The sequence below is a fragment of the Macaca fascicularis genome, chromosome 18 (genome assembly GCF_037993035.2).
Source record: "Macaca fascicularis isolate 582-1 chromosome 18, T2T-MFA8v1.1".
Classification (NCBI taxonomy): Eukaryota; Metazoa; Chordata; class Mammalia; order Primates; family Cercopithecidae; genus Macaca; species Macaca fascicularis.
In genome coordinates this window covers 18,472,206-18,495,456 of record NC_088392.1, presented here as the reverse complement: position 1 = coordinate 18,495,456, position 23,251 = coordinate 18,472,206, and the positions used below count along the sequence as shown (strand labels likewise).

At 44.2% G+C, this 23,251-nt stretch overlaps 1 protein-coding gene across 1 annotated transcript in view; it reads left to right on the top strand.

Annotated features, from left to right (window-relative positions):
• Positions 1-23,251, top strand: part of TNFRSF11A (TNF receptor superfamily member 11a) — a 64,049-nt gene that overhangs the window by 23,310 nt on the left and 17,488 nt on the right. The window contains exons 2-9 of the mRNA XM_015439660.4: positions 511-592; positions 2,155-2,280; positions 6,846-6,989; positions 11,138-11,231; positions 12,883-12,977; positions 14,588-14,701; positions 19,534-19,586; positions 21,920-22,703. Coding sequence (XP_015295146.3) covers positions 511-592; positions 2,155-2,280; positions 6,846-6,989; positions 11,138-11,231; positions 12,883-12,977; positions 14,588-14,701; positions 19,534-19,586; positions 21,920-22,703 — 1,492 coding nt within the window. The remainder of the gene's footprint in view (positions 1-510; positions 593-2,154; positions 2,281-6,845; positions 6,990-11,137; positions 11,232-12,882; positions 12,978-14,587; positions 14,702-19,533; positions 19,587-21,919; positions 22,704-23,251) is intronic.

Genomic DNA, 23,251 nt, shown 5'->3' with positions numbered 1-23,251 from the left:
TTTGGGAGGCTGAGGTAGGTGTATCACCTGAGGTCAGGAGTTCAAGGGGCCGACATGGTGAAACCCCATCCCTACTAAAAATACAAAGATTAGCTGGTGCATGGCTATAGTCCCAGCTACTTGGGAGGCTGAGGCAGGAGAATTGCCTGAACCTGGGAAGCAGAGGTTGCAGTGCGGTGAGGTTGTGCCATTGCACTCCAGCCTGGGCAATAGAGCAAGACTCTGTCTAAAACAAAAAACAAAACAAAACAAAAAAACAAACAAACAAAAAACCTGTAATCTCAACTCTCAGCTACTTAGGAGGCAAAAGTAGGAGAATGGCTTGAATCCGGGAGGTAGAGGTTGTGGTGAACTGAGATCACGCCATTGCACTCCAGCCTGGGCAACAAGAGCAAAACTCCATCTCAACAACAACAAAAAAAGTAATTTGGTGATTCACTGTTTGTTTTACCTAGTTTTATCCAGAAAGGGCTGTGTGGACTCTCTGCCTGACTTCGGTGTTCTTTTCAGGTGGCTCTGCAGATCGCTCCTCCCTGTACCAGTGAGCGGCATTATGAGCATCTGGGACGGTGCTGTAACAAATGTGAACCAGGTACAGCTGCTTCTGAGCCACCTTGCATTGCCCCTCAAAAGTGGGTGAGGCTTTCGTTGTTATTTTTTCTGGCTGCCAGATGAAACAAGAAATTGGATAGACGCATTATGGTAGTGGCAGGTGGTAATGTCTGTCACTCTGAAGACAAAAATCTTTCTCTCAATAGAGATTGGAAGGGATTTTAAAATCCCTTTTGAAAAAAAAACAAACAACTTTAAAAGCTGTTGCTTAATTTGGGCTGAAACACAATTTTCTAAAACCCTATTTCTTGAGATGGCAAGAAGTTTTTTAAAACTAATATTTTAGCACTTTATGAGTCAAACTCTCAAAATGTGAAATGCAGCTCTTATTTAAAATTGTTTTCACGGAAATTTTATTTTGGAATAACCATACTGGAATTGTGGCTGCTAAAAATTGCCTAAACCCTTGTCGTACCTTTTTCCGTACACCTGTTGAGGAGCAGAAGGTGGACTGGCTACCACCTACCCCAGGTCGCTCTGCCAGCAGGTGTGGCTGAGTGTCTGCAGCCCCAGTGAAAGCCACAGTCCACGGGGCCCGCGCTCTCGTCATGCGGGGAGGGGAAGGTGGGTTACCTTATAACAAGATATTTTGGATATTTCAGCTACAGTTATTTCTTGGATGTGCAGAACCAAGATCCAGTGATTGTCAAGTGTGTGTTGGGTAGGTGGGTGGGGCGCAGCGTGACACTTGGTCAAACGAAGCTAACCATGAGCCGGTAGTAAGTGTAGAAGAAGTTAACAAAAAGAAGTTAATAAGAAGTTGCCTATCCAGATGGAAGGCAGAGGGGAGAGGGGATGGGTGATGCAGTTTCTCTTGCCTACCCCCCTTATTCCCTGAGTGGGCTCCGGGGAATCTTTCAAGTTCTGCGGCCCAGTTTAAAATCATCATTCTATTCCTTTTTTTTTTTTCCCCCCCCTTTTTCTTTTTGAGACGGTGTCTTGCTCTGTTGCCCAGGCTGGAGTGCAGTGGCGTGATTTCAGCTCACTGCAGCCTCCGTCTCCCAGAGGTTGAGGCAGCAGCAATTCTCCTGCCTCAGCCTCCCAAGTAGCTGGGACTACAGTCACCTGCCACCACGCCCAGCTGATTTTTGTATTTTCAGTAGAGACGAGATTTCACCATGTTGGCCAGGCTAGTCTCAAATTTCTGGCCTCAGGTGATCCGCCTCCCGAAGTGCTGGGATTACAGGTGTGAGCCACCGTGCCTGGCCCATCATTCTGTTCCTTAGCAGACTTTCTGGGTGCAGAGGGTGGTTGACTTTTTACTTAAGAAGAATTAAGAAACTGCTGTGACCACAGGCTCAGCAGACCCAGGTGGGGTTATTTCAGCCAGCTGAGTGGCCCAAGGAGCCCAGGGTGCTGCAGTCACTGTGCACTGTGGCCTCTTCTCCTGTGTCATGTCGTCTTTGGGGGGTGTCCTGGGATCATGGGCACCAATGGTTACTGGTCCCATAGATGGGTGCGATTTTTGTTGCTGTTTTGCTTTGTGTTGCTGTTATGGTTTGGGTTTTTGATGGTTGTATTTTTCCCCTTTATTTTTTAAAGGAAAGTACATGTCTTCTAAATGCACTACTACCTCTGACAGTGTATGTCTGCCCTGTGGCCCGGATGAATACTTGGATACCTGGAATGAAGAAGATAAATGCTTGCTACATAAAGTTTGTGATACAGGTGAGCCTGTCGTGTCAGTGTGAAGTGTAGAAACCTCAGACCTCTTTTTCTGTAGAAACATTTTTAGAGGCAACCGATCATGTTTCATTTCAGGAACATGGAAGGAAGTTGTGACTACAGATCCCAAGAAAGATGCATTTTAAATCCCCAAGGCCTGTGTTAAAATTCTTCATTTAGAACATTTGTTCTGGAATATATTTATGTTGCCATTTAATCATGGGACACATCATAGACTTGACATAATGTTTCCATAATGTTCCCACCTATTTTGTGTGGTTTAATCCTCCTCCAAACCCTGTAGTTAGCCATACTTATCCCTTTTATTTTATTTTATTTTATTTATTTATTTATTTATTTGAGACAGAGTCTTGCTCTGTTGCCCAGGCTGGAGTGCAGTGGCGCAATCTCAGCTCACTGCAAGCTCCACCTCCCAGGTTCACGCCATTCTCCTGCCTCAGCCTCCTGAGTAGCTGGGACTATAGGCGCTCCCCACCATGCCCGGCTAATTTTTTGTGCTTTTAGTAGAGACGGGTTTCACTGTGTTAGCCAGGATGGTCTCAATATCCTGACCTCATGATGAGCCCGCCTCGGCCTCCCAAAGTGCTGGGATTACAGGCGTGAGCCACCGCGCCCGGCCTATCCCCTTTAAAGATTGAGAAACAGATTCAGAGAGGTTGAATAACTTCTCCAAGGTTAACACATGTGAAGCAGGACTCAAAACCAGGTCTACTCTTGACCTTTTTCCTAAACTATAAATATTTTATTAACACAGTTTCATCTCCTTACCAGACTGCCTTAAGTTTTTTGCCTGGAATGTTTTTTAAAGTATAGTTTATTTGAAGGAATCAGGAGCAAAACATGTCTCTTAATTCTCTTAAGAGACACAGGTTCCTTTCTCTCTCTTCTTTCCTTTTTCCATTGAGCTCATTTGTTGAAGAAGCCATGACGTTAGTTCTGTGGAGATTCCACAGACCAGATTTTGTTGGTTGCATTCCCTTGGTATCATTTAATGTATTCTTCTGTCCCTTATATTTCTCTTCTTTTCTTTTTTTTTTTTTTTTTTTTGAGATGGAGTCTTTCTTTGTCACCCAGGCTGGAGTGCAGTGGCACAATCTCGGCTCACTGCAACCATCCCCTCCTGGATTTAAGCTATTCTCCCGCCTCAGCCTCCCCAGTAGCTGGGATTACAGGCATGTGCCACCATGCCTGGCTAATTTTTGTATTTTTAGTAGAGATGAGGTTTTGCTGTGTTGGCCAGGCTGGTCTCAAACTCCTGACCTCAAGTGATGCATCCACCTCGGCCTCCCAAAGTGCTGGGATTACAGGCCTGACCCCTTCTTATAAATTGGTTGTTAGATCAATGTCTTATAAATTGGTTCTTAGACCTAGAAGGCCGGTCAGATTCTGCTTTGTTTTTTGTTTTGTTTGTGGCAAACTTCATATATAATATAGTTCACACATAGAATACTGGAACCATGTAATAGCTGAGCCTTCCTCTTTCTAACATTAGCAGCTGCTGATGGTCATGGTTTAGATTTGTTTCCATTAGGGTCTGCAGAAAGGTGATGTTCTGATTCTCTCATTTCTTTTTCATTTATTAGCTGGCATACTTTATGAAGATAAACTTCCCTCATCAACTATTTATTGATAAAGTTACAAGCATTTATCCTGCAGTGCAGTACATATAGAAAAGATAGAATAAATGCTTTTAACCTTATCACTTTGCAAAACAATATCTTAATCATCCAGCATTCTTCCAAGGACTTATATTATGGAGGTATTTGAGGTGTTTCAGTTTCAGTCTATTGCAGTTATTGTTTGTTTGTTTGTTTTTGAGTCTTGCTCTGTCGCCCAGGCTGGAGTGCAGTGGCACAATTTTGGCCCACGGCAACCTTGGCCTCCCAGGTTCAAACGATTCTCCTGCCTTGGCCTCCCAAGTAGCTGGGATGACAGGCATGTGCCACCATGCCCTGATAACATTTGTATTTTTTAGTAGAGAGGGCATTTCACCGTGTGGCCAGGCTCTTCCTGAACTCCTGACCTCAAGTGATCCCTCTGCTTAGGCCTCCCAAAGTGCTGGGATTACAGGTGTGAGCCACGGTCCCCTGCCTGCAGTAACTGGTTGTAATGGTGCTTAGATTGTCACACTTCGATGAGGTGGCCCCAGGTGTTTTGATACAGCCCAGGCATCTATTGCTTCCATGCTTAGCTTGCATAATTCTTGTCTTAAACTATAATCAGATGTTTCTCTAAGGATTCCTGATTGTTTTTAGAGGAACATTGTATTTAGTGACCTCAGTCTGGATTCTAGAGAAGACTCACTACTGGATTGATCCTTGTGTATAGAAGTTTTTTCCCCAGTGGACAGAATTAGAGAATAAGTGTTTCTTTGAACACCACAATTTTTCTAATATGCTGGAGACAGCTGGCAGATTTTGGCTGGGGAAGGTAACATGGAAACTCCACTGAGCAGAAGCATCTGATCAAGCCTTTTTAATTTCCTACTGCTTAGTAATGACCTTGACTCATTGCTGTCTCTTGGAAATAAAGATTCATTCTGTCTACTGCCAAAGTTGATTAAAGCCAAAAATCTGGTACATTACATACAATACTTTAAATTATGTCAAAATTATTCATCACAACCCAGGCTTACATTCAGATGGGATCCTAGGAGTAGCTGGAATTTTCCAGAGAAGTGGCATGTGTCTGTGGACGTTCCCATGCATTGTGGACATGTTTCTGAGTATTGACCTTGATGTTGCAGAGCTGACTGGGGACTTGGAAGAGTGGGCACTGCAGGAGATGGGGGGACTTCTCCAGGGTCACTAAGCTTGGGTCTATAAAGATTGGAAATAGGAAATGTCCCCTCCCTACGGGCTATAACTTGAGACAATAAGAGACAGAGCGTTTCTGGTTTGTTTGCTTGTTTTTCCCTTGGAATTCCTGTAAGTATTCAGGAATATAAGGTGCAGGGGCTGTTTGGACAATCCAGGTGAGAAGGAGCCCTAGAAGGGTACAAGGTCTGTTTTAAATCATGTTATTGGTTTGTATCATGTTGGGGGGCGGGGTCATGCACATACGTGCAGTTGACTCTGGTTATGCACGGTAGCTGTGTTCTGTAAAGTCACCAGGAATGCTGAATTAGCAAATCCTGAGCCATTAGTCCTAGTGGATTACAGGGTGAGGTTCCTGCAAGCCTCCAGTCACACCGTCACGGACTGATCACCACATAACCTTGTTTCATGTGTGTTTCTGTTTAAAGACACCTTATTTGATACATGTTGTTGATTCATTAACATTGCACTCATGACCAACAGCACTGTCATTCATGCCTGAGCGAAGCTTCTCTAACAGTTATTTTCTCCATAAGGCACACCACAGCCTTCTTGCACTTAGAACACTAGACAGCTCTTCAGCACGACAGTTGGGGGCTGTTATAAGCAGGGAAATCACCAACAAAACGCTTGTTTACCTTCTGTGAGCTGAAACAAGAAGGCAGAGCATCGCCTGGTCCAACCTCAGCCAGAAACCTGAGTGTGGAGCAACTCGAAATGTACACGGTTCTGTCCCTGAAGGACTGCAGAATTACCAAGAGGATTGATTTTGGGGTGCAAATAAATTTCATTGAGTAGGTGAATTCACAAATATGAATCTGCAAATAATGAGGACTGTTGATTGATCCATAATTTGATTCCTATTTGTGTGTGTATGTAGTTTATAACAGATGTGTGTGTGTGTATATAGTTTATAACAGATACGTGTGTGTGTATGTAGTTTATAACAGATACGTGTGTGTGTGTATGTAGTTTATAACAGATACGTGTGTGTGTATGTAGTTTATAACAGATACGTGTGTGTGTGTGTGTGTGTGTGTGTAGTGTTTACAACAGATCAATTCCCATGGTTTTGGAAAAACCATACAGACCTGCATTCCAGAAAAACTGGAAGGGGCCAGGAGAGTTGGAACCAGAAGGCCATGTGTTGTGAAAACAGAGACAAATATGTTATCCTGAGTGCTTGAGGAGAGTTTGCCTCTAAGCACGTCACTGGGCCTGCCTCTGTGCCCTCTCCACTCATGTAACTCCACAACAGCCCGTTTTCACCCTGGGATGCCTCAGGATCCTAAGATGAATCCTAAACCTCCAGAAGCCTTATTCTCTAAGGTCCAAACTCGCGTTAGTCTTATGTATGTGGTATTTGAACTTCGAAAAATGAGGAAGCTCAGCTCTGTGACCCTTCTGCATTTGCCAGAACATTCAATGATCATCAATTCCCAAGTCCTTATCTTCCTACTAACATGAAAATTGACTTTTAAAAAAAGCCCACAAAACTCTTAATTATGAGAGAGAGAAGAACCCCCCGTGACGTTTTCGTGCCAGTGCAGGAAGTGCGAGGAGGAACTTGGGACTTCTCGGGCAGTGCCCTGGTGATTCACTCTGCAGGCCCGCCAGGCGGGCTGCTGGTCTGGCCTGTTCTGGGCTGGATGTTGGATAGTGCAGTCGTGAGCGGTGTGTCTGGGCTGGCTGCCCCTCCCTGTCTAATGACCTGTCTCTTGTCTCCCACAGGCAAGGCCCTGGTGGCCGTGGACGCCGGCAACAGCACGGCCCCCCGGCGCTGCGCCTGCACGGCTGGGTACCACTGGAGCCAGGATTGCGAGTGCTGCCGCCGCAACACCGAGTGCGCGCCGGGCCTGGGCGCCCAGCACCCGTGTACGGGTTGGATGTGTGCGTCTGTCGGCTCTTGCTGAGCCATGCAAAGCCAGCTTTGAGACAGTCTTGATAATAGCAGCAAGAAAGCTCCAGGGTGCTAGGCAGCATTGGAGGAACCCGAGGGGTGGGGAAAGGTGGGGGCTGATTTTCCACGAGATGCAGGCCCAGGCAAGACCTGAGAATGAATCCTCCGCTTAGGTTCTTCAAAGGGACTGCGGGCAATTTGCCCACATGCTCTGGCCGTGGCCAGGGGGCGCTGGGGCTCCTCCATCTGTAGAAACCTAGGATCCCTACTTAGGAGCCAGCAGGATAGTGCAGGGGCGGTTGGACATTTTTAAAGAGTGTGCGCCCATTAGAATTTTGGCAAAACCATGCATCCCCCACCCCAGCACGTTTTTAAGTTGACATCTAAAAATTTTTGTTACAAGTTTAAAGAACTGATAAGGATTTAGGTACCAGGGAATTGTAACTGCGATAACACTGAAGAAACGAATCCAGTGGAATGTAAACACCATGGCCATTTGATGCCCACTATGATTCATTTTTAAATGCACTAATCATATTTAACTATTTGACAGTTTACATAATTCCTTTCTCTCCTTTTGTTTCCTATCCATTCCGCCTTCTCCACAGAATTTTATCCTGATATATTTCTTATCCTTGGAGGGATTTTACTAATCACGTTTTCATGTTCAAATATGCACCTATTGAAAAATACGCACCTATCTTTTTTTTTGAAATGGAGTTTCACTCTTGTTGCCCAGGCTGGAGTGCAATGGCGCGATCTCAGCTCACTGCAACCTCTGCCTCCCAGGTTCAAGCAATTCTCCTGCCTCAGCCTCCTGAATAACTGGGATTACAGTCATGCTCCACCATGTCTGGCTAATTTTGTATTTTTAGTAGAGGCGAGATTTCTCCATGTTGGTCAGGCTGGTCTCAAACTCCCGACCTCAGGTGATCTGCCTGCCTTAGCCTTCGAAGGTGCTGGGATTATAGGCGTGAGCCACCACACTCGCCTGAAATCTTAATTTTTAAATATTTACTTTGACCTGGGACTAAAAGCATTTCTTCTGGACCAAGTTGTCACTACCTTTACTATTACACAATTGGTCAAAAATGAATATATCCTGTTTTGCTGTATTATAATCATAAAAGTAAAAACCTCCGACCTCCATAATGAGTGGGATTTTTTTTCCAATTCATATATTTATGGCTGAATATTACTTATTGCTAAAATGCAACAGCATTCAGCGTCAATTTTGTTTCTACTTTTTTTATGTATGTAAGTGCTGAGAAATTTGTTCACATAAATAACTGAATGGCAAAGGAAACACTTTGGTTATAGGCGTGTCCCTCAATTTTTTTCAGTACCTTCTGATTTATGTGTCCAAGCTCACCTACTGATGTGATATCAGAAGTTATTTTTAATGATCTATCAGTTGATAATTCAATTGTGTCCTCCAATTTTGTTGAAAGTAAAGAAATAGAAATTCTTTTGAGTTGAAAAAGTATTTCTTAGAGTCATTTGCTTTCCTGAATTCTAGGAAGTATAACAAAAGCAGTTTTTTCCAAGACTTAACACATGATTATTTATGCCTATTAACCATTCCCTTAGAGGCACCTGGTTTTAACCCAAAATACTTGGACAGGGTTGGGAGAATTAAAATACTATCCATTTCAATTCATATCAAGGATAATATCCATCACAGAGTCTAACTGACACACTTGGTCTTTATTATCAAATGCATTGACTAAACCAGATGTGCTTTCTGTTACAAAAAGTCTAACTTGATTTTTTAATTGTTAAAATAGATCTCCCTATCACAGCCAACTCCCTCTGAATTCTGATTCTAAAATAGAAGCGGCCCAGAGCCTTTCCTCCAGCTTTTCACCAGCATGTCACATCAGGGGTTCTATTAGACGTTCTCTCTGCCTTGTACCTTTGGAAATGGGTTCATTTTGGGACAAAATAGGTGGAGGATAGAGGGGAAGGGGTAGATGAATGGAAATTTCACTCCTGCCCCACCCTGCTTAATTTCAGTTCAGAACAACTCAGCCTGATCGCAGCTGCCCCATTTCTGTCATCCTGCTTTTGCCCTTGATAGAGCGGGAAAGGTGGGAGGTGTGCCGGGGGGCGCGGGAGCTCTGCCATCACCAGTGTTTCCACTTGTCACTTAGTTCGACATCTCAGAGGTTTGGCAGCATAGCAGCAAACTCTGGGGTGGGTAAGAAGTGTGCCTTTTGTAAAGTGGGAAAAGTGTGATTAGGAAAGGGAGCAAGGAAAGGAGCCTGCAGGATGCTTCTGGCAGGTCAGTGTTACTAAGAGTCACATGGAAGTCAAGCTATGGAAATTAGCACCCTTAACCCTTTGCATGCCTGTTAGCCCCCACGTCTTAGATTTTGAGAGCTTCTCACAACTCTAGATTGTGCTTCTCTTTTAAAAAGCTGTTCAAATTGGCCGGGCGCGGTGGCTCATGCCTGTAATCCCAGCACTTTGGGAGGCCGAGGCGGGCGGATCACGAGGTCAGGAGATCAAGACCATCCTGGCTAACACGGTGAAACCCCGTCTCTACAAAAAAAATACAAAAAATTAGCCAGGCACGGTGGCGGGCACCTGTAGTCCCAGCTACTCAGGAGGCTGAGGCAGGAGAATGGTGTGAACCTGGGAGGCAGAATTGACAGTGAGCGGAGATTGCGCCACCGCACTCCAGCCTGGGTGACAGAGCGAGACTATGTCTTCAAAAAAAAAAAAAACCTGTTCAAATTCATGTGAGTTATTAGATTTCAAGGCAAATCAAATTGCTAGATGCAGGAGCAGGTACCCTTCTTAGCCAGCCAAATTGCAGAAATCAAGAATATACTTTGTACTTGACTTTGGACAAAGAAAATTTAATTCCTTTTTTTAGTGTTTTATTCGTGAAAGTAAATCACAGAAGTGCTACTAATTTCAGGAGTCATTTGTGGCTTGGGCACCAGCCAGTTGCCTGATTATGATATCACATCGCAGCCAGTGTTCTTCCTGGGACTTACCGAAGAATCATCATGCGTGGATTGCAGTAGAGGGAATAGGCATAGGAAACCTGAGACATTTATTTTGACAGTGTAGTTCATGAGGAATATGAGAGTCAAGTCAGTTTACTAACCAGGATCAACGCCTGCTTTCAATGCTGTCCATTAAGGAAGGAGTCTAACATCCATTGTGCCACTGTGTTTATCAGTAAAGTTTTATTGGAACACACCCTTATCCATTGTTTTTAATGTATTGTTGGACTGCTTTCATGCTATGAGTAGCTGCAGCAGAGACCACAGGCCTACAAAGCCTAAGATACTTACTGTATGACCCTTTATAGAAAATGTTTGATACCAACCCTTGGTTGCAGGGAAAGAGACCTGTAGGGTTCTTCCTTGTCTTCTTTTTTTAACTGAGACTCTGATACTTGGACTGAGGAGATTAAGCTCATCAGAAGAGGTCGGGACAGTGAGTTTCCCTTCAAAGTAGTAATGGGTCTGCCATTCCTTGCAGACAAAGGCTGGGCTAGCACCTGTGGTCCCAGCTACTCGGGAGGCTGAGGCAGGAGAATGAGGTGAACCCGGGAGGCGGAGCTTGCAGTGAGCTGAGATCGCGCCACTGCACTCCAGCCTGGGCGACAGAGTGAGACTCTGTCTCAAAAGAAAAGAAGGAAAAAAAAAGCTGTTCAAATTAATGTTTGATTTGAACAGGTACGTAGGTACATAGGTGCGTAGGGAAAAACAAGAGGCAGATAGCAGGAGCAGTCAACACCGGCTCCCACACTAGGAAACAAAGTGTTGGTGACCAGGGAAGTGACTCTGAACCACAAAAGGTCAGGACCAGAGCTGGCCTGACCTGGACATCACAGATAAGTGTTAGTGGTCCGACATCGAGCCAGTTACCTTTCCGAGCGTGGTTCTGTAACTCACTGCTGGGGTCAGAACTGCTTTGTGGGCCCAAGCCTGCGGGAGCTGAAGGAATCAGACACGGGGTAGGCACAGGGGTGGGAGGTGAGAGCAGACAGGGGCAGCGCCTCACCTCCAGTCCTCTGGGGTCTCAGCCTGGATGATCTCTAAGTGACCTCGTTTGTTCTGTGTTTGTTCTGTCTGGGTTTTTCTTTTTTGTTTTTTTTTCACAGTGCAGCTCAACAAGGACACGGTGTGCAAACCTTGCCTTGCAGGCTACTTCTCAGACGCCTTCTCCTCCACGGACAAATGCAGACCCTGGACCAAGTAAGTAACAACAAAGGAGTCAGAAGAGATGGTTGGTTTTTAAACAACTCAACCTCCACTGTCTCGTCTGGGTTGAAAACGGATGGATTCTGTTGGGTTAGGCTTCCTCTTGAAGCCACATTCAAAATGGAAAAAGTCTGTCAGTTCAACATGGGGAAAATAAACCAGTCAAACTAATTCTTCAGCCCTATGTGTGACAGGAACTTGGTGTGACTTTTTAGATTTGGTAATCTGTGACTTATGGTTGCAGCTTTTTCTAACCTTGTTTGGTTGAAAATGATTTATAACATTTATTCAGTGGTCATGCCTACTTCTCCCAACTTCCCAACATCACTGATTTATTCATCCAGATATTTGTGTGTGTGTATGTGTGTGTGTGTACACACATATAGAAGCCTCCTGTTTATATAAATGTTTGCACGCTGTAAACATCTTGGGGTTTTTTTTTCCACATATTATATCCTGAAGCTTTTTCTATATTAGTTCATCAGTTCATGATTTTCGTGGCTTTTCACAGCTGCATAGTATTTCATTGTAGAGATGAAGTGTAAGTTATGTAATAAGTTCTTTATTTATAGTCACTTAGGTTGTTCCCAGTCTTTTATAGTAATACATAATTTTGTGATGAAGAATCTCATCTATGTATGATTTCTCATGTATGTGAGTGTATCTATAGTGGAATTCATGGGTGCTTTCATCTCATGCTTGTTGTTGAATACTAATAATCAATGTAATGATTCTTTCAGTTCCCTGTATATTCCTTATGAAATGTTTATTTTCTGCCAGGCGTGGTGGCGCATGCCTGTAATCCCAGCTACTCAGGAGGCTGAGGCAGGAGGATTGCTTGAGCCCAGGAATTTGAGAACAGCCTGGGCAACATACCAAGACCCTATCTCACATTTTTAAACAACGAAAATTAAATTAAAATACATAAATAAATGTTTATTTTCTGATTCACTTATCCAAATTTTATGTTCAAGAGGATTTTCTGTGTTTTTCAAAAAAAACAATCAGCAAAAGTATATCACTTAACCATGTAATTGAAGCTATTGGAATATACTTTTTTTTTTCTTGAGACATGATCTTGCTCTGTTGCCCAGGCTGAAGTGCAGTGGTACAAACATGGCTTCCTGCAGCTTCAACCTCCTGGGCTCAAGCAGTCCTCCTGCCTTTGCCTCCCCAGTAGCTGAGACCCCAGGCACGTACATCACACCCAGCTAATTTTTAAATTTTTTGTAGAGACAGAGTTTCACCGTGTTGCCCAGGATAGTCTCTTATTCCTGGGCTCAAGCAATCTCCCTGCTTCAGCCTTCCAAAGTGCTAGGATGATAGGCCTGAGCCACCGGGCACGGCCAGAATATTCTTTCCTGAAGACTCTGCTCTGCTGCTTTGCTGACCACACTCTCAGAGTAGCTGTCAGAGAACACAGGCAGCGTTTGCTTTTGCTTATTTCTTTGTCACACCTTGTGATGTTCTCCTCCCTGTAGAAGGCACGGAGGATTCAAATGTCCAGGAAGGCATGGGTTCCTCTCCTGAAGGAGCTGGCCATCTGGGAGAGCCTTGCATTTGTTCATTTTTCAAAAAACAAGCATATAAAACCAAAGCACTGAACTGCCTTCCACCCCCCCCCCCCCGCCCCCACCCGCCACAGCTGTACCTCCCTTGGAAAGACGGTAGAACATCATGGGACAGAGAAATCCGATGTGGTTTGCAGTTCTTCTCTGCCATCTAGAAAACCACCAAATGGTATGTTTAAAACGAGCCTGTGGGTTGATAGATGTGCCCCGGGGTAGTCAGATCATTTAGATCCCTCCCAGATGGCACATGGATCTGCAGGCATCCTCTCCCCCGTTGTTTCATCCTGTGCACGGTCAGCTCAATGTTTCATTTTAATCAGTAGTTTAACTCCAGGTATGTTGTTTCCTTGATAATTTTCTACACTGGATTGGGGGTAACTAATCATGTTTTAATATGCATAAAAAGAAAATAGAGCTGCAAACATAAAATGCTCAGACACGGTGGGATGATGGCGGTCACAAGTGTCTATGAGGAGATTTTGGTCATCTCCCAAAATTGTTAGGATCTTGCTATCATCTATGGAACATGTTGCAGATTAAATTATTATTATTATTATTATTTTTGAGACGGAGTCTTGTTCTGTCACCCAGGCTGGAGTGCAGTGGCATGATAACGGCTCACTGCAACCTCCAACTCGTGAGTTCAAGCGATTCTCCTGCCTCAGCCTCCTGAGTAGCTGGGATTACAGACACACACCATGACCAGCTAATTTTTGTATTTTTAGTAGAGACGGGGTTTCACGATGTTGGCCAGGCTGGTCTCAAACTCCTGGCCTCAGGTAATCCACCCACCTTGGCCTCCCAAAGTGCTAGGATTACAGGAGTGAGCTGCTGCACATGGCCACATTAAGTTAGTCTTAAGTGGAGTTTCAGATTGCCAGAAAGTTGATGGTGGAGGCCGGTTACTTGGTGAACAGGACAGTGTAGAGATGCGGGTCCAGATATCGGAAGAGATGGCTTAAGTGGCAAGGAGACCTTTCAGATGAGGAAAGAGAACAATAGGCCACAGAATAACCGGGTTAACAAGCTTTGACCAAGAAATCAGGGGTTTGGCCTTAACATTTTGGGAAACAGGAAGACATTAAAGCATTCTGGATGTGGAGTTACACAATCAGAGCAAACTTTTTAAAGACCGTTTGGCAGATAACATTAAATATAACTGAAGGAATAAAAAGTTATTTTAAAAAAGAGAAGGAGAGGAAAAGTAGGAGTCCAGGAAACCAGGTCAAGTAAATCAAGAGTTTTTAACAAGGATTCTAGCAATGAAGTGATCAGGGAGGGATGAAGAAAACGTTTGGGTCCACGTGGTGTTGGGGATGAAAATTCCAGAAATATTTCACAGGATGGCTGTGTTTCTGTTCTCATGACCGGCAAAGCCCTGGTGCCCTGTTGCTATTAGGAAAGAGATAGAAGAAACTCCTTTTGTCTGCGGAGGTCACTCATCTGGGGATACTGAAGGGTTCTGGAGGTTAGCCAGAATGAGACTGGGTGGTGTGGTGAGCATGATTAGAGATGTTCTAAGGTAGAAACACCGCAATGGTCCTGGGCTGCTCTCCCATAGAGTGCAACCGGACTGAGCCAGGCTGGCTAAGATTGTGGATCTCACCCTTCAGAATGTGAGCACTCGTGGACAAAGGGCAGCCAGGGGTGGGGACTCTCACTTCTGCTATCCCAAACCAACATTTTTCATTCTGAGGTTTGATTTACCAGGATTTGTTTTTCAACTGCGCAAAATTAAAGAATCTTTAATACCATATTTCTCATTTTCTTTCAATACAGAACCCCAGGTTTACTTGCCCGGTTTAATAATTCTGCTTCTTTTCACGTCTGTGGCCCTAGTGGCTGCCATCATCTTTGGCGTTTGCTATAGGAAAAAAGGGAAAGCACTCACAGGTATTGTGTCTATGGCGCTTTTTGCAAATTAATCTTAAAAGAGATAGATTTCTAGATCATGTTTTATCATTCTCTGACAAAAAGAAATAGAACTCCAAAAACCTGAAAAAGCCAATATTCTGCCTAGTTATATATAAGGGAAAAAGAATACTCTGGTGTTCAGGAAACTGATGACTTGTAAGCTCCATGTTTAAGTTGTATAGACTGTACAGCATCACGTATACAGCAGCTTGCATTTATCCTAGAATACATCAATTTTTAATGCGTGCATTTAAAATATACATAAAATATTTAGATGATCAGTAGGGGGAATTCCTGACTGGAGTGTTACTTTGAAATAAGAACTTCCACCAGGTGCGGTGGCTCACACCTGTAATCCCAGCACTTTGAGAGGCCACGGCAGGTGGATTACCTGAAGTCAGGAGTTCGAGACCAGCCTGGCCAACATGGTGAAACCCCATCTCTACTAAAAATGCAAAATTAACCAGACATGGTGGCACATGCCTGTAATCCTAGCTACTTGAGAGGCTGAGGTAGGAAGATCGCTTGAACCCAGGAGGCAGAGGTTGCAATGAGCCAAGATCATGCCATTGCACTCCAGCCTGGACAAGAGTGGAACTTCATCTCAAAAAAAAAAAAAAAAAAAAAAAAGAACCTCAGATTATGAAAATAAGTTATATTGAATAAAATTTAGGTGCTTATTCTTAGAATAGACAGCCAAGTCTTATCCTGTTTCTTGGGAATAATTTTCCCATAGAAATTTGTTAGTGTCTTTAAACATCATGTCATGTTTAACTTTTAGACTACAAAGCTAAAAATGTGTAATTTTTATGAAAGGATTCAAGACTTCATTAGATTTCCTAAGAATATCTCTTAATCCTTTAATATTCAAGTCATTCTCTTTTGACTTGAATATTAAAAACATGATGTTTCACGATCCTTTTCCATTTTCAGTTGCTCTCTTATTTATTTATTTATTTACTTATTTATTGTTTAGACAGAGTCTTGCTATGTTGCCTAGTCTGGAGTATGATGGCACGATCTTGACTCACTGCAGCCTCCGCCTCCCAGGTTCAAGTGATTCTCGTGCCTCAGCCTCCTGAGCTGGGATTACAGGCATTTGCCACCATGCCCAGCTAATTTTTGTATTTTTGGTAGAGATGGGGTTTGACCATGTTGGCCAGGCTGGTCTAGAACTGCCGACCTCAGGTGGTCCACCCGCCTCAGCCTCCCAAAGTGCTGGGATTACAGGCATGAGCCACAATGCCTGGCCCAGTTGATTGCTTATTTATATGGCCCACTTTGCCTTGCTGTGATTTGATCAATTCTCCCACATCACACCCTTGGACTTCATGAGACCCTGCCTATCTAGCTGCTTCTCTAACCATTACATTGCCAAATGAAACACTAGACAATCAGAAGACTAATTAAAGAGGAAAGATGGAGATTTCTGATGCCAGTGGTAAGCAGTGAGCAATGTTTGAGTGGTGAACTTTTTTTTTTTTTTTTTTTTTTTTTAGACAGAGTCTTGCTCTGTCACCCAGGCTAGAGTGCAGTGGTGTGATCTCGGCTCACTGCAACCTCCGCCTCCCGGGATGAAGCGATTCTCATGCCTCAGCCTCCTGAGTACCTGGGATTACAGGCATTTGCCACCACGCCTGGCTAATTTTTGTATTTTTAGTAGAGATGGGGTTCCACCATGTTGGTCAGGCTAGTCTCAAACTCCTGACCTCGTGATCCATCCGCCTTGGCCTCCCAAAGTGCTAGGATTACAGGCGTGAGCCACCACACCCAGCCGAGTGGTGACCATCTTTTAAAGAGTCTGTTCATTGTTGAATGCTTTTATTTAGTGCAACTTCACCTCCTTAACAACATCATTACTGGGGATTTGGATAACGCATGTTCAGATGATGAAGGTCACTTGTAGTCATGTTTATGTGAGATAAACAGACTTCCTGATGTTTAGTTCTTTAGGTTTTTCTTTTTGATACTATTTTACTGCCATATGGGCCTACCGTTTACTGGATTGGATGTCATGACTGTTAGCTCTCTCTTCATCCATTCATCCTTACGTGTTTACTGATCATCAGGGACTGGACTGGCACTGGGGTCTCAATATCAAGCAACGCAGGCACAGCCAGTGCCCTCCTGGAGGAAGCATCTTAGTGGGCAGGGTAGGCATTAAGCCCACAGAGGGAAGCCGAGTGTGCAAGGGAAGGTACTGAGCACCAGGTAGCAGACGACAGAAGGTCAGCCCATCCCTGAGGCCAGCCAGGGCCTCCCAGAGGAGGAAATGTGTGAGTTAAGATCTGAAAGACAAGTCAGAATTCGCTAGCCAAGGGACATCAGGAGAAACACAGGCATTCTATCCTGAGAGCTGCATGATGAGGGGAGCACGGTGCATTAGCGGGCTGGAGGGAGCTAGTGGCACTGTAGCACAAAGTCAGGGACCAAGTGGAAGATGAGGCTGGAGAGGAGGGCACGGCCAGACCATGTAGCCCTGCAGGGCTGCTGAAGGAGTTTGCTCCTTGTCCTTAGCAAAAGGGACCGAGGGCAGCCCTCTGGCTTTAGAGTACCAAACAAATGTGTGGTACAGTGAGCGTAGATGCAGGCGCAGCGGTTAGGAAGCTGTTTGCAGTTGTCCAGGGCAGAGGTGATCATGGCAGGTCTGCATGTTTACCAGCTCCATGGACAGGTATTTATTTTTAGTGCCATTTGTGATTGTCTAGACTGATTTCTCCAAGGAAACAGCTGCAATTGTCCTCTTTTTTTTTTTTTTGGTGGGGTGTCGGGGGAGGGCAGGTAAGTTTACCTTGATATATAATTTCAAAGTGATAGAAAAGAAGCAAGAATAATGATGATGATCGCAATAGCTGACATATATTAAATATTTAATATGTGCCAACATGACTACATATATTTTGCATGTACTAAGTACATCTTCACAACAGCACCATGAGGTGGGCACTATTATTTCTCCTATTTTATGATGAGACTGCTTGGCACCATCCCTGGCATGCTTAAGTGCACATTAGCTATTATGTGATGATCTTCCCATGGAGAATCTGACAACTCATAACTTTAGTCAGCTTTTTGTTGTTGTTGTTGTTGTTGTTGCTTTTTGAGACAGGGTCTCACTTTGTCACCCAGGCAGGACTGCAGTGGCACAAGAGCAGCTCTCTGCAGCCTCGACTTCCCTCCTGGGCTCAAACAATCCTCCCACCTCAGCCCCCCAATTAGCTGGGACCACAGGCACGCACCACCATGCCCGGCTAATTTTTGTATTTTTTATAGAGAAGGGGTTTCACCATGTTGCCCAAGCTGGTCTCAAACTTCTGAGCTGAAGCAGTCCGCCCACCTCAGCCTCCCAAAGTGCTGGGATTACAGGTGTGAGCCACCGGGTCCAGTCCTAACTTTAGTCTTTATAGTGAGCCCAACATTAAATGTTCATTAGAAGTAGGATAAAATTGTATCTTTGTATAATATAAATTCATAGATTTCTTAAAATTCATAAAATTTAACCTTTTAGGCTTCATCACTTCTGTAAGAGTGAGTGGAGATGTAGTTTTTGAACATATTCTTCTTTCTTCTGAGAAGCAGCCAGATATAGTGGAAAAGGTCTTGGGGCCTGCTGGTCTCAGTGGGTCTGGCACCTAGCTTGCTGTGCTTGCCTCACTTTTATAGTACATTCAAGCTAGTTTACTGGAAAAATCAGTCTCCTAGACATATTTTCTTTGGTTCTTCTATGATGTCTAACTTAGTCCCTCATAACCAAAGAAAACTTAAGAGGATGAGAATGTCTATAGTCATAGCAGCAACTCTGACAGGCCCCAAATGTGCCCAGAGGTAGTCACTGAAACATTAGTGGATCATGTTTTGCTTTGCATAGAACAGGAAGTTCTGTTTTTAACAGGAGTGAGATGGCTTCATAGCCTTTATTTTTTTATTTTTTGTTTTTTTTTGAGACCGAGTTTCGCTCTGTCGCCAAGGTTGGAGTACAGTGGCACAATCTCAGCTCACTGCAGCCTCCGCCTCCCAAGTTCAAGCAATTCTCCTGCTTCAGCCTCCTGAGTAGCTGGGATTACAGGCGAGTGCCACCATGCCCGGCTAATTTTTGTATTTTTAGTAGAGATGTGGTTTCACCATGTTGGCCAGGCTAGTCATGAACTCCTGACCTCAAGTGATCCACCCGCCTTGGCCTCCCAAAGTGCTGGCATTACCTCAAGTGAGCCACTGCGCCTGGCCCTTCATAGCCTTTAAATCAGTTGATTTACTTTTAAATGCTTTCACTTCCAGGAGCGCTCACTGAAAGACTTGCAGTGGACTCTGTTGAAAGATAATATTGAACTGACCTAGTGGTCATAATACTGAGCCTGATACAGAAAGAAAAATTTAGAACGATTGCACTTACATGTGCAGAATTCCCCAAAAGTCAAATATACAGAGATATAGAATAAAACAATGGTTACCAGGGGCAGGGGGAAAGAAAATGGGGAGATGTGGGTCAAAGGAAACAAAGTAGCAGATATGCAGGATGAAGAAAGTTGTCCAGGAATCTAATGTACGGATGGGGACTGTAGTTAATCATGTTGTATCATATTCAAGATTTTTGCTAAATTTGTAGATTTTAGCGGATCTTGCCACACACACATAAAAATGGGTAGCTAAGTGAGATGATGGGTATGTTAATTTGCTTCACTATAGTAACCATTTTACTATCTATTTTTGTCATGTAACATGTTGTATACCTTAAATATACATAATAACCTTTATTTAAAAGAAAAGTGGGAAATAATAACTTGAAGTCCTTATCCTTGCTTTGTGTTTTCTAGCTAATTTGTGGCACTGGATCAATGAGGCTTGTGGCCGCCTAAGTGGAGATAAGGTAGAGTGAACAGTTGTTGGTGCCTCTGTTAAGTACATTCAACAGGCTGGTAGAGCCATCCTAGTCAAATATTGAGCTCCCCACCCCCCTTGTTTTTGAGACAGAGTCTTACTCTGTGCCCCAGGCTAGAGTATAGGGGTACAATCTCAGCTCACTGCAACCTCCGCCTCCCAGGTTCAAGTGATTCTCCTGCCTCAGCCTCCCGAGCAGCTGGGATTACAGGTGCCCACTACCACGCCTGGCTAATTTTTTTGTGTTTTTAATAGAGACAGGGTTTCACCGTGTTGGCCACACTGGTCTCGAACTCCTGGCCTCAAGTGATCTACCTGCCTCGGCCTCCCAAAGTGCTGGGATTATAAGTGTGAGCCACCGCGCCCGGCCTGAGCCTCTTTGCTTAAGGGGCATTTTCAGGTGCAGTGATCAAACCTCAAATTCCAGGATAGATCTCTGCAGAGCAGCCCAAAGCCCAAGTCCAGGCTCATTCTAGATGCCTGTTTTCTTTGTCTTTGTTTCCACTTCTCTCATCTCTGTGTTCATGTTATTTTTTTTTAGTACTAATCTTGATTGTCTGGTACAGATTCCTGAGAAGGATGAATTGCAACTTTCCTTGACTCTCTAGTTATTCTGGTAACATTTTATGTTGACACAATTCAAAATTGTAGGAAAGTAGTAGAAAAGGACAAAGACCTTCCATATACCCTACACATAGGCCCACCAGTTGTTTCTATTTTCTCTCATTGCTTTGTGATTTGCTTACTCTCTGTATGTGTGTATATGAACACAGTTATGTTTTCTTCTCAAACCATTTTAGAGTGAATGGCAGACCATGTGTCCCATATCCTTAAATATTTCAGTGTGTATGCAGCCATAAAAAAGGATGAGTTCATGTCCTTTGTAGGGACATGGATGCAGCTGGAAACCATCATTCTCAGCAAACTATCACAAGAACAGAAAACCAAATACCGCATGTTCTCACTCATAGGTGGGAATTGAACAATGAGATCACTTGGACACAGGAAGGGGAGCATCACACACCGGGGCCTATTGTGGGGAGGGGGGAGGGGGGAGGGATAGCATTAGGAGATATACCTAATGTAAATGATGAGTTAATGGGTGCAGCACACCAACATGGCACATGTATACATATGTAACAAACCTGCACGTTGTGCACATGTACCCTAGAACTTAAAGTATAATTAAAAAAAAGAGAGAGAACAAGGACATTCTCATATATAACCATAGTACATGTATCAGGAAATTTAACAGTAGTATAATACTATTATTCAACCCACATTTGATATTACATTTTCATTAATCATTTCATTATGTCCTTTAGTTCTTTCTTTTTTTTTTTCTGAGACAGTCTTACTCTCTCATCTAGGCTTGAGTGCAATGGCGCAATCTCGGCTCACTGCAACCTCCGCCTCCCAGGTTCAAGCGATTCTTCTACCTCAGCCTCCTGAGTAGCTGGGATTACAGGCGCGCGCCACCATGCCCAACTAATTTTTGTATTTTTTTTTTTTTTTTTTTTTTTGAGACGGAGTCTAGCTCTGTCGCCCAGGCTGGAGTGCAGTGGCCAGATCTCAGCTCAAATTTTTGTATTTTTAGTAGAGATGGTGTTTCACTGTGTTGCCCAGGCTGGTCTTGAACTCCTGAACTCAGGTGATCCACCCACCTTGGCCTCCCAAAATGTTGGGATTACAGGCATGAGCCATCGTTCCCAGTTAGATCTACTTTCTTTGATATAAAATGTATACATTTGAAAGCATAAGCTCAAACTGATTTCTTCAATTCCAGGCCAACGCAACAGTATTCATTCTGGTCTTTCCCTTTCCCATATTTGAATCTTTCTTTCCCCAGCTGTATGAAACCTGGCTCCTATTATTCTCAATATATTTTCTCATTTGCTCAATTCTAGAATACACAGAAAGTAGTTTCAGAATTACTAGAGCATACCACAGTGATACACAGAGTTGCTAACTCGAGTTCAATATTTGTTTACAGTTGTTTTTGGGTTTTGTATTTAGATTGAGAATATGTCGTCAGAATACTGTGCTCAAAAGTCATTTGGGTTAGCTCCTCTCCTTGCTCAGGTGTGAACATGCTTTTCATCTGAGATGCAGCTAGATTCATTTGTTTCCAGTTGTATTCCATTCTAGAGTTCTCCTGCACTCAGTAATTTTTCATAATACAAAGTGCCATGGTCAGTATACCATCTGTACTTGTTATGGTGGAAGTAATCAGTGTAAACACCGTTTTCAGCCATGTTTAGCTAAACTCATCCTAATAACTCTGGGTGTTAATGCCTCTGCCTTCTGATTGTAAATCGGCAGGAGTCCTCAGGCGACAGTTGTGTCAGTCCACACACGGCAGCCTTTGGTCAACAGGGAGTGTGTGAAGGTGTCTTACTGCTGACTCTGGAGAAGAAGACATTTCCAGAAGATATGTGCTCCCCAGATCAAGGTGGTGTCTGTCAGGGCACGTGTGTAGGAGGTGGTCCCTACGCACAAGGCGAAGATGCCAGGATACTCTCATTGGTCAGCGAGACCGAGACAGAGGAAGACCGCTTCAGACAGGTGCCCACGGAAGATGAATACATGGACAGGCCCTCCCAGCCCGCAGACCGTTTACTGTTCCTCACTGAGCCTGGAAGCAAATCCACACCTCCTTTCTCTGAACCCCTGGAGGTAGGGGAGAATGACAGTTTAAGCCAGTGCTTCACAGGGACACAGAGCACAGTGGGTTCAGAAAGCTGCAGCTGCACTGAGCCCCTGTGCGGGACTGATTGGATTCCCATGTCCTCTGAAAACTACTTACAAAAAGAGGTGGACGGTGGCCATTGCCCGCACTGGGCAGCCAGTCCCAGCCCTAACTGGGCAGATGTCTGCACAGGCTGCCGGAACCCTCCTGGGGAGGACTGTGAACCCCTCGTGGGTTCCCCAAAACGTGGACCCTTGCCCCAGTGTGCCTATGGCATGGGCCTTCCCCATGAAGAAGCAGCCGGCAGGACAGAGGCCAGAGACCAGCCCGAGAACGGGACTGATGGGAGGCTCCCAAGCTCGGCAAGGGCAGGCGCCGGGTCTGGAAGCTCCCCTGGTGGCCAGGCCCCTGCATCTGGTAAGTGACTTCCCGGCCTCTCCCTTCTGAGCAGGAGGGCCAGTTCTTGGTACAGGGTTTGGGGGCAGGTATTACAGACCATTTAGGAAGGAGGAAGCTAATGGGAAAACCTCAGCTTGCGCTTTTTCTTTTAATAAGCATTTTTACAGGATGGCTTTGGATTCAGTTCACGCGTTTGGTTATACATTGCACACAGCACTGTGTGGCTTCATCGTCTACCACTGGGGCAGTTTCTGCATCCATGCATGTCCCATACCCTTTTGCATTCAGGCTTTTCATGATAGGATAAGACCTCAAGCCCCAGCACCGACCCCTAAAAGACAAACTCAACATCGGCCTCAGGACTGGCTGAGCCAAGGCATTCCCTCAGATTTCTGCTTTTTGGTTTTTGTTTTCAAAGCACCTTAGGCCTCTTAAATCTCCCCCAAGAAAGCTCTTATAAATTTTACGGGGACACACAAAATTGTTTAGTTAATCCTTAATTAATTAATATTTATTGTGAATAATGTGTTGATTCTATACCAAATTAATGATACAGTAAAACTCTT